The sequence below is a fragment of the Castanea sativa genome, chromosome 3 (genome assembly GCF_040712315.1).
Source record: "Castanea sativa cultivar Marrone di Chiusa Pesio chromosome 3, ASM4071231v1".
NCBI lineage: Eukaryota > Viridiplantae > Streptophyta > Magnoliopsida > Fagales > Fagaceae > Castanea > Castanea sativa.
This window is the reverse complement of record NC_134015.1, coordinates 48856811-48868574: the sequence shown is the minus strand read 5'-3', so window position 1 is coordinate 48868574 and position 11764 is coordinate 48856811. Positions and strand designations below refer to the sequence as shown.

The following is an 11764-nucleotide window of genomic DNA, read 5'->3' as shown; positions in this document are numbered from 1 at the left end:
GCAAATGCTCAAAGCTAAGGTGAAGCACAACAGATAAGCATGGCTTTTTGTTTTACTGTGTTCTCGCTCCATGTTCGGCAAAATTTCAGTATAATCCCCAGAGAATAGGAATACATTTACTGCTTGTGATATATGTGTGTATGCGTGTGTGAGACAGAGAGATAAATAAAAAATATTATTAATAAACAAGGGAGTATTAAGTACAAAAAAAAGTACAACAATCCAGCAAAAATACCAGAACAATGCAAACACCACACAGCCAAACCAAACCAGCAATCAAAACAACATTACCACAACACAGCACTAACAAGTAACAACTAAGACACGAAGACAGTAAATGGAAATCTCCAAAGGCAACAAAGAGATCTGATAAGAATAGAAGTTCTAGCATTCTTGTACCAATATATTCTTGACATCAAACATCACAGAATGGATAAGAGAAGATAGAAGAGAATGTGCATTGAAGACAAAAGAAACCTATAATGGATTCTCAGAGTTACAACAGGAAGCCAATACCATGGTAAGATTTTATCATTCCTAGTTTAGTTTCAAAAACCTTTATCAAGGGTCCAGCATAGAGATTGCAATGGGAATACAAAGTCAATGAATAAGGCAGTTTTAAAACATGACAAACAGATTACACCATATATGTCATTCCCACTCGAATGATATTCATGTGAGGTGTTCTCATGTTTGCAGTACCTGCTCTACAGTTCCTCCTCATGAATCCATAGAAGTAATTTATAACCAATTTCTTCAAGAAAAACGAGTTTTTCTTTGCCTTCACATCTCCGTGGGCCAGCATATAAGTAAATCCAGAATCCATTGCCTCTCGAAGAGCTGAAAGCTCATACTCCAGACTTGGGTCTTCATCCTGCGACGTGACACTTGATAGCAAAGCCGAGGAAACTTCTGAGATAGAAGTTCCTATTTCTTCCAATCTTCGATCCTGCATCAATGGAATCCTAAGCTCATCATTCCCATCAACACCAGGGGCTCCAGAATCCCTCGACCTCACTGAAACACTATCAAACTCCAACTCATTTAAATTGCTCTCCAACGCAAGATCTTGAGCCTCCCTTCTTAAGAATTTCTCTAGGCTTTCAACCAAAAGTTGCTCAAATGCATGATGGTCTTCCTTCCGGACATCTTTGTAACCATATCGAGCAACACAACGGAACATATGGTAGTCTTTTGGGCAAACTCTTCGAAACAAAAATCTTTCCTCTTGAGGAACCACTGGGATTGGGACATATTTAATGCAAACAAACACTATTGTAGAGTGGATAGCTGGAAGGCTCAGTAAGAACTGCCCAAAGATGGAGGGAATCCCCTGGACAAGTTCATTGTAAAGCAATCCAATTCCTGGGACTCTTACAGTGCCAAGGGTTGAACCTAGTTCAAGCATGAAGTCCATGGATATCTTCTCTCTGACTTCACTCCGGTACTTCAACACACTCCCATAGTTCCAAGTGTACATCACACAGAGGAAGCAAGTAGCAAAAACAAGTGGAAGCCAACCACCCTCTTTGATTTTAGTTAGCACAGCTGACAAGTAGATGAGCTCTACTGATCCAAAAACAAGTGGGAAACAGAGAGCCAAAAACAGGTTCTTCTGCCAGATTAGAAGCATTACAAGTGTAACCAAGGAGGTGCTCACAATCATGACACCAACTTCAGCTATGCCTGCAAGAACAAATTGAATGGTTTTAGTAGACATTACTTCCATAGGATAGTGTTCGTATGTGTGAACCAAAAATTCCCTATGTTGTTAATAAATAAACATTAATGGTCCTGTCCAATAGTAGATCAACGACTTTGGGATTCAAGGGATTATTTGCCATCATCAACCTATATGTAATTCAGCCATTTAGTACCATGCAAAGGTCAACACAAAATGACACAATTTATTGAGGAAACGAAAAGAGTGTGTCTAGCAGTGAAGCATCACGTGCTGAGTGAAAAGATAAGCATATACTGTAATTCCAGCAATAACTACTGACCTCCAGGTCTCAAACATACACGGATTATTTTCACAATATATTTGATGAAAAACATTAGAATATGTAAATCGATTGAAAAGGCATAATGCAGTGTAGAACTTCTGTATAAAACCTTCTACTATTTTCTTAAAAGACACTTCCCAGGAAGAAGAGGAGGAAGATACTTAACCATATGCATTGGCGATATCTGTGGTGCTCTGAAAGATAGCAACTACAACTATGCACATGATCATTAAAAACCAATTCATTACAGGGATGTAAATTTGACCCATTCGCTTTCTTGAGGTGTGAACTATCTTCAGCCTTGGAAAGCATCCGAGAGCCATTGATTGCTTTACGCATGAAAATGTAGCAGATATCATTGCTTGGCTGGCAATCATGGCAGCAAGGGTTGCTAACACAAAAACTGGCCAGAATAGAGCATCTGTTTGTTCCCAAGTTCCAAGATCAGAAGTGTAAATATGAGTGCTTAATATAAACACGTTTCTCTTGAATATAACATAAAATATTACGGTAATTTGGACAAATATAAGAAGCCATGTCATTAGAAAGTGTCACCTGGCACAGAGGCATAGAATATACTATCTGCAGATTCAGGCGATTTCATCAGATAAGCAGCTTGGCCCATGTAAGCCAAGAGAAGACAGGGAAACACCACACAAGTAAAGGCAATCTGTGTAAGTAGTATGGTTAATTACAATAACCTTCCATTAAAGCAAATCCATGAAGTTATTCAAGGAAGAAATAAAATTGAGGTAGTGCAGAAACATACCTGTATGGCTTGTACAGAAAAATGGCCTAGATCAGCAAACATTGCTTCCGCTCCTGCAACAACATCAAGAAATCTCAACAAAGAGGCTCCTTTCTGCAAGTTTATGGCACAAATTGAAAAAAGGAAGAACAAAAGGCCATTTCTCATTCTGACATGGAAGCTATCATTCATTGGATTTATTAAAAGTTCATTAACAATTTCCAGAAAAGGCTTATTCTTTCATGGTATCTACCAGCACAGTAAAACCACCAAATTAGGTGAAAACACCTATCAAGAAAAGAAAAATAATTCAGCATACTTATTAGCCAGCAGATCATCTCAGAAAGCCCTTGGTGAGATAGGTTTTTAACTTACAAAATAAAATACCCCTCCAGTTTAGGTCAAACCAACTATTATGAACTTTAGGCATCATAGCCAAGAAATGGCAATGGGGCAGAGCGGGACAGGCCAGGATGGATACCTCACCCTGCACTCCCAGCCATAGATATCTACTTATCCTGATCTTGCTCCATACTAGAGTTGAGCAAAATTGTAAGCCCTTCCCCCTGCCCCATCCCGCCTTGTAGTGGTGGCAGTGTGAGAGATAAACAGAAAACCAGAGATGCACAAAATACTAAATTTTTTAGTCCTCCCCCCCCCCCCCCAACCCCTCTCCTTGTTTGACTTAATTACCGGTTCTGTTTGTCACGGTTGTTATACAACTTGAGTTAAATGGAACATTTAAACCTAAGATTTTGGGTGATGCAATGATTTCCAGGTTTCCACTTCTATAGAAACACTTGGGTATTTAAAAAAAAAAAAAAATGCAGCTGATGAGGTTAGGATATTTCAAAAACAAAGTAGGTATAATCTTATCTCTATTAGGGGGGATCTGAAAATCTCTGCTGGTTGGCACAGATATCGATAAAATTTTTCCAGTTTAGTGAAGGATATGAAGGTGAGATGTACCTGTAATGCATAGAACACAACCACCAAGAGCTGACCATGCATCTGTGCTGTTCCTCTTGAAGAATAAATAGATATAAGCTGGGTTGAATGCCCTTACAATAGTAATATCATACTTGACTATATTGTAAATTCCAATAGATCCCAGAGAAAAGAACCACAAAGCAAGTACAGGAGCAAACAGGAAACCAACTTTACCAGTCCCAAACTGCTGTATGCTAAACAAACACGCAAGGATCACGATTGAAATAACAACTACAACACCTGAAAAAGAACCATTCAGATTATAAACTACCCTGTTCAAAATGCTAATATTGGTCTGTCACCCACATCTCTTCATTAGCTAAAGTCTATAGAAAAAGAAAATGCATCAATCAGATGGTTCAAAATGCAAACGCTAATTAGTCTTAAATCTGTATCTTGTAATGCGGTGACTAATTAGATTGTTCAGGCAGTCCAGCTTAATGCAGTGTGGTCACCAAATGATCCATGTGGACAGGCATCAAATTTATATCTTAAAGAGATATAACAAAAGATGTCACTGTCGAAGTCATGCTGCTCCAAGGAAAAATGTCCAACAAATCAATCCCCTCCAAAATATTGATGCATTTAGAAACTTCTTTATGATTGATGAGATATCATAAGGAAACATAAAAACTCAGAATCACACAACAGACCTGCTCTCAGTTCTTTCACTTGAAATCCTGGTAATAAACAAATCTTAAATACTTTAAGTGAAAACAAAGATACCCACCTGTACTAATTCCTTCTATTTCATCCTCCAGACCACTCACAGCAGACATCACTGCAACAAGAAATATACATTAGTGTAACCTCAGGCAGTTAATGTCACCTATCAAAAGTGATAGCGCAAATTGTTGCAAATTGAGGAGTGTAGTATAAGAATATTTCACTTCAAAGAAATAAGACAGTGAATAGAAAGTGCCAATAATCGACTTGGACAAGTCAAGAAAGTCTCTGTTCCAGCATAAGGAACACTGACTGCTAATCATGGTTAGCACATATCTCATATAAAATATAACAAGGCCCATTGTTGCACGGTTCTAGTATGGATATTCCCGTTTCAAACATATATGATGCTGGATGAAAGAGATATTGGTTAACTCAATCAAGTCAAGAAAGCCTGTGTCCCTACAGCACCAAATATGTTATCTCCAAATAGATAGCTCTGCACCCCTTTAAGGCAAGCTTTCTGCTCCTTCTGAAGGAGCAAATATTCTTTGCCCATGAACAAAACATGGAAGCTAAAAGTAAGATAACCATGGGCAAGGAGTTTAACAATATCAGAAAAATATGCAACCAACTCACTCCAGGCAAGCATCTGCTTATCTTCATATTTTCAAGCCTATAGAATATACAACTAGGATAGAAGTGGCAGTGTCCATGTAGTCCTAAATAGATTATGAGAACACAATTATACATACATGACTTTGTCTGCAAGCAGAGAGACCCTAGGCTAAAAAATTGGGTAGGTGGAAAAACTTTATGATATCTAGATAATTCCAAAGCAGAGGAGATTGGCAGAGCTCAGCAAACAAAACTACAGACACAGATTTCATCACATAGGGTAGAATGGTCAAAGGACCAAACCCTGGTAAGCAGAAGTAAATATCCAGCAGAAGATAATATACTATTGTGGGGGCTTATTTTAAAATATAAACAAAAAAACAAACAAAAAACAGCTAACTGTAAATAGTAAGCGGGGAAGGCATCGAAGCATGAATTGACCTAGCGAAGTGAACCTTGGGTGAGGTGCACTAGAGAGATAGCTTTTTTTCTTCTTTTTTTGGGTTCGTCAAATTTTGTAAAATATGGAACTACTTCTTATCTTGACTCTTTTTATTTAATTCAAAACAAATGAATGCATATTTTCATAAAAGACTAAAACATGAATCCTTTCTGGGCTAAACAAACTGTGTAATTACAATATGAAATACTTAGTGGTACGATACATCTGGTAGAATTTAGGTATTTCTAACGGAATGTCCTCAGTAATAGGAATATTGGTATCAGTGCCTAATCTTTATATCTATGCAACAATGTACCTGATATTGCTGGGGTTAGAATGCCATCGCCTATAATCATTGAAGTACCCATAAGAACCAATAGCAAGAGAAGCGTTTTCAAGGATGATCTTTTTTCCAACGAGTCTTTTATCTTTAAAGCCCTTTCCAACTCTGGAGTGGGTAGTTTGAGTCGAAAACTTGATATTTGTTCATCAGCTGTCTGGCGATTAGGCAGCATATTAACATTTGCATACCTGCAAATCAGTGAGTACAGCGCAAATGTCCCTCCTACAATTGAAATCATAAATTTCTTAACAATCACATCCTCTACCAGATGACAGCAAATAAAAGGAGACAGTAACTAAAAATAGAGAACACTTACCTTCCCCATTATCATTGGCTTTGAGTACAACAAAAACATATTTTGCCAGAGGAAGAAGAGCAATTGTGTACATCACTAGTGATAAAGCCCCCAAGATGTCAACATGGGACTTGATACGCACCTTGCTGAACACATCAGCAAAGACATATAAAGGGCTTGTACCCATGTCGCCATATACCACACCAAGTGTCTGAAACGCTAATGCAATAGTGTACCACATGGAGATATCCTGATTCATTGTGAGCAATCGTCTTAGTATAAGAGGAACAGTCCATTACATTGACATGTAAAGTTTTTGTTACAGGATCAAGTAAAGTATTTCTGGCTGTGGATAGATGAGAGTGTGTGTGTGCGCGAGTAATTTATGAGGGCTTTCTCCTTGTAGACTTGCAGTTGGGACTGTTGAAGCTTATTCCTTCTCAACTGCCTCTGAAGCCTTGTGCTCTTCACATGGAATGTCAATTTTGAAGTGATAAAGACACTATATTATGAGAACTTGCTAAGTTGTTTCACACTCATCATAGAATAGGACACTAAAATGTAAAGTAAGAGTTTCTTTCTACATCTGGATTTTAACAGTATACCACCTTCACTAATATATACAAGTTGTCTTGTTGCTAGTGCTGCCATCTTCTAAATGTTCACTTAACTAGTGTTTCGCTTCAACTTTTTTTAACTAAAAAAGGATAGGGGGTGACTAGTCCATGGAAGACCCTACATGGACATGACCATAATAACACCTACCCACCGAGGAACCAATGCCTGAGGTTTCACTTAAAAGAACAATAGTCAAAAACTCCACCAGATGGGCAACACAAAGCCAGATTGACTGCTCTTGCCTACAATATAAGTCCTCCCACATTTCAAGATGACTCTTTTAAGTCTCCAACACAGAGTGCATCATAAAGCAAATCTGTTAAAGCCTGTTAACATGATGATAGGAGGTACTTGAGGTCACTCAACTTAACCACTCCGTTTATCTTTTTCAATTTACGGCTACGACTCTATGCCAATACCCTACTTTAAGGATAAAACTGTTTAACAGAAAGGTTCAATCTTTTCCTTTTATTAAACAATTATTTTAATTTCAAAGTCCAATAATATTTTCTGCCCCTAATTTCATAAAATCTAAGACCCTGTTGATAATCTGAAAATAAACATCACATGAAACCACTAAGATAGTACACAATTTTTGTAAAAATGGATAACAGGTTTCTCCAAATTGCCAATAAGATAGTACACAATTTGCAAAGTCAGATTTTTTTTTTTCTTTAAAAAATGGAAGAAAATCACTCTTAAGATACTTTTCTTGATTAAAGCATTAACTTTATTCCAAACTCCCATAATATATTCTACCCCTATTTCATAAAATGTAAGACCTCGTTGATGAATTTGAACATAAATATCACATGGCACAACTAATTAGCACAAGTACAACAACAATAAAGCCTTAGGCCCTTAGCACCAAAAATTTGGGTCAGCTATGGATCTTCAACACAGAATTGGCCAAATTTATTTCTTTTCTAATTAGCACAAGTATAAAGTAAAAATGTATAAATGGGTATCTCTAAATTGCCAATAAGATGGTACAAAATTAGCACAGGTACAAAAACAACAACAATCAAGCCTTAGTACCAAAATTTTGGAGTCTGCTATAGATCTTCAACACAGAGTCAGCCACAAGTATTATTTTCTAATGAGCACCAGTATTTAGTAAAAATGGATAAACAGGTTTCTTCAAATTGCCAATAAGATAGTACACAATTTGAAACAACTGCAAGTATATGATACCTTGGTATGGTGGCCATGATCTCCTGCAATCTCCATGGCTTCAACATCAAAAGAGTCCACTCTCCTGGCCTTCTTCACCAGCCTCCTCCTTAAAGATCCTTGCTCTTCTCTGGTCTCACTTTCATCAAGCAGTGACCATGGAGGTGACTCTGAATCCACTTCACTACCATCAACCCACCTAGAGTCACTGCCACCACCACCACCATTAACACTACTACCCGTCAACCTCCCACTGCTCTCTTCAATCCCATCATGTTCTTCCATATTTCCACCAAACCCACCTCCAAAAATCACAGCTTTTGTACAAAAACACTTCAAAAATCACAGCTTTTGCACCAAAAATAAAAATAAAAAACGATACCCACTTGGCTCAAGTGCTTCACTCTTCAGCAATAATCCACAGAACTAGTGAACGTTAAAAGATTTTCTTATAAAATCTAAACAAAAATTTGCTATTGATGCACAAATTTGCAAGCAAATTGCTGCAACTTCTCATTGTTTATTCAAATGAAATTGTGTCCGACAATTTTTGGCTGTTGGCTGTTTGGGACATAGAAACAACGATAGTCCTAAACAATAATTGTTGCTGCAACCTCTCATTGTTAAACAAAAGCTCTGGTTGTCAGGTTCTAACTTCAACAATCAAGCCTTAGTTCTAACTCCTAGTGACACGGCCCTTATTATCTCCATTGGCTATTGGCTAACACTCAGACAGAAACAGTTCTGGTTGGCCAATTTCTTTCTCCATCTGTTCTCAGTAATTTTAGGAAAGTGATCTGGTCACTTACTCAACTGAACCGTAATTCCTTCGACTTAGGAGTTGAATGATGTTTTAAAATTTGACTTACGGTTCAATTATAATTATAATACTGTACTCTGGGCCTGATCTATTTGACAATAATTAAGTTCACATTTGTGACAATTATAACTCATATTTATTTGGTCAGAATAAATATGAGCAATTCTAACTACCCTTTTTTTTCCTTTTGCGGTAAAAGAGTCCATTTTTTGTTGTTTTATTTTATTTTTATTAAAAGGCTCACTTTTAACCCTAAAATGTAGTGTTTTGTTTAGGAAATGCTCCAGATGTGTATCCAGTTTTTTTTTTTTTTTTTTAATTTATGGGAAAAGGCTCAATTTTAACCCTAAAATGTAGTGTTTTAATTCATAACAAAAGTTAAAAAGAGTTTACATTTCAAATATATCAACTATCTTTAAAATTGAGAAAAATGTACGCAACATTTTTTATGGAGTAGTAAATTAATAACATTTTTCTTAAAGGAAATGCTCGGGGAAAGATCCTAAAATTTATTAACTACACATCCACTTTTTTTTTTTTTTGGGTGTTGTTGATGTTATTCTTTTTTTCAAATTATATGTATGAAAATTATCATTTTTTGTTTAATCCTAAAATGTAGTTTTTTAATCCTAAAATTTAGTCATTTACTACACATCCATAACCGAAGTAAATAAAAGCTTAAAATTAAAATTTTATGTATGGCAAGAAATACACATTTTTTTGGTGTTGTTGTTCTTTAAAAAAATTTAATAACCGTTATCAATTTTTGTTTAATTCAAAATTTTAGTTTTTTAATCCTAAAAGTTAGCTACTTACTATGTTAGGTTCTAAGGATTTAGGATTTAAATGTATTAGAACTTCAATGTGTAATATTGACAAACCATGATAAAAACTTAGAGTCTAAAATTAGGCTGCTCAAAGTGTATTTATGTGTATAGTTGGAATCAAGTGTACTGCAGGATTTATTATGTAAATCTGCAAGGCTCGATCAATCGAATATTAGTCTTGATCGATCGAATCTCGTGTAGATTATTTTTCTGCAGAATTTTTCCAACTCAGCCTAAGCCTGTTTGACGTGTTGGGTTTTATGTTTTGGCTTAAGTATAGAAGGAAAAACCCTAGCCACGTTTTGTGGTTATTGTTTATACTGTGTGTGTGAATCTCTTGTGAGATCTAGAAGTATTTGTTTTCATACATACTTAGGGTTATCAAGATCGAAATTGATGTCGAGAGCTTGGTGATCATTTAGTTGTCGTCTAAAGAACTTCAAGAAATACAAGTGGTGTACTTGTGGATGCTATGGATATGAGAAAGAAGTAGTCTGTGGATTTGGAGTTGTCACGTGGTCATGGTAGTAAGTTTTCTACTTGAGGTAGCAATAAGATGTTAGTGGTCTACGTCGTTATTGTAAAACTCCAATTCTTTCATAGTGGATCTTGTTTTACCTTGAGGATAGCTAAGTTAAATCATTCCCAGGTTTTTTATCGGTTTGGTTTTCCTGGGTTATCATATCGTGTGTTATTTACTTTTCAGCACTGCTTTACATGATATGATTTGTTTATGTTAACCTAGATTTGAATAATTTACCTAAGTTAATCACTTGGCTAAATAACTAGGTTAAACAACTTGTATTTAAGGGGTCTAAAACGTACATACTATATATCCATAACAAAAATTAAAAAGAGCTTAAATTTAAAATTTATCAATTACTTTTAAAACCGAGAAAAGGTACGTAACATTTTTGATGGTTAAGTAAATTAATACTTATAAAAAAATGTAAATTGAATTTCACATAGACTTATAAAAATGATAAACAAACAAATAATACCATAAATTTTTGAGTGGAAGTTAAAATTTTTATTGAAATGGATTTAAAATTGTTTACATCCATGGCTCACAACAACAAAATGTAGTGAACATTCGTAGTAGTACATTAATCCTAAATTCAGCCAATTGATGAGACATTTTATTACTGAGAGATAGATTCAAGTTACACCTGGTGTAACTCTATTGACGTTACACATTTTTTACACCATAGATCTCTAAGAGATCTAACTGTTTAAAAAATATAGTTGACTATTTATTGTTTTCCAACTCATTTACCTAATTAATAGCAATTTTTTCCCTCTCCTTAATAATTCCTACCCTCCCAGCCTCCATTTCTTCTTCTTCTTCTTTTGGTAGAACTACTATATTAAATTAGAAGCAAGTTCCTACTTTACATTGTAAAAAACAGAGACATTGCCTAGTAAAATTTTGAACAAGCAAATTGCCGAAACTATCCAAGGGAAAAAAATGGAAAGATTAGTATATATATAGTTGACGCCACTACAAATAATCAAGTTCATGAATAAATACCAGCAGATATTGTTGCCAAAAGGCTAGATAAAAAAATTGGTTTATAATGCAATTGTGAGTGAGTGAACAACTATTGGTATCTCCTTGCTAGGAAAATGTCATTGGTACCCTATTAAAACAAAAGCTGCAATATAATTAAATGCCCTATCAAGCCACAGATTATTGAAGATGACATCTTTGCAATTTTTTTTTGGTTAAGAATTAGTGTCAATAAGAAGACATTTCAATCAAGGTACTTCAAGGCTGAAATTGGAGGTATTGGCTATGGCAGGGTGACCTTAAAGGCTCCAAAAGTTTCTTGAAAAAAATGGCAGAATGACATTTAATGAGGTGGAAAACAATAGTATCTCAACCATTAAAAAAAAAAAAAGGAAAGTAATAAATAAGGAGTGAGAGAAAATGCTATTAATTAGGTAAATGAATTGATAAGGAATCAATATTTAATGTTTTTTTAAACCGTTAGATCTCTTAAAGATCTATTGTGTAAAAAATGTGTAATTTTGATAGAGTTATACTAGGTGTAACTTGAACTCATCTCTATTACTCATTATACAAACAAATTACTCAATAAAAAGTGTATGAAGTGAAGGCATAATGTGATCACGCATCCTTGAATAATAAATAATAATAAAAAAAGCTCCGAATTATAATTACTTGCAATCCACAAAATTTGTGCAAACTTGAACC

The 11764-nt window shown here is 35.4% G+C and overlaps 1 protein-coding gene across 1 annotated transcript; it reads right to left on the bottom strand.

The window, feature by feature from the left end:
- Positions 1 to 430: 430 nt before the first annotated feature.
- On the bottom strand, positions 431 to 8647 carry LOC142628236 (putative potassium transporter 12). Its single transcript, XM_075802296.1, has 9 exons — positions 7921 to 8647; positions 6130 to 6358; positions 5787 to 6035; positions 4475 to 4525; positions 3724 to 3984; positions 2776 to 2828; positions 2562 to 2676; positions 2173 to 2427; positions 431 to 1686 (listed from the first exon to the last, which is right to left on the bottom strand). Exons 1-9 carry the CDS (start codon positions 8182 to 8184, stop codon positions 638 to 640), a joined length of 2526 nt encoding a protein of 841 aa, XP_075658411.1. The 5' UTR covers positions 8185 to 8647; the 3' UTR covers positions 431 to 637.
- Positions 8648 to 11764: the final 3117 nt, after the last annotated feature.

What these genes read in the sequence shown, in the direction of transcription:
- LOC142628236 (XM_075802296.1), bottom strand. Translation starts at nt 8,184, where the DNA reads ATGGAAGAACATGATGGGATTGAAGAGAGCAGTGGGAGGTTGACGGGT. An exon ending in TCTAACCCCAGCAATATCAG is followed by an intron (nt 4,526 to 5,786) that starts GTACATTGTTGC and finishes TTCTTGTTGCAG; the next exon opens with TGATGTCTGCTGTGAGTGGT. An exon ending in AGATATCGCCAATGCATATG is followed by an intron (nt 1,687 to 2,172) that starts GTTAAGTATCTT and finishes TTGTTCTTGCAG; the next exon opens with GCATAGCTGAAGTTGGTGTC.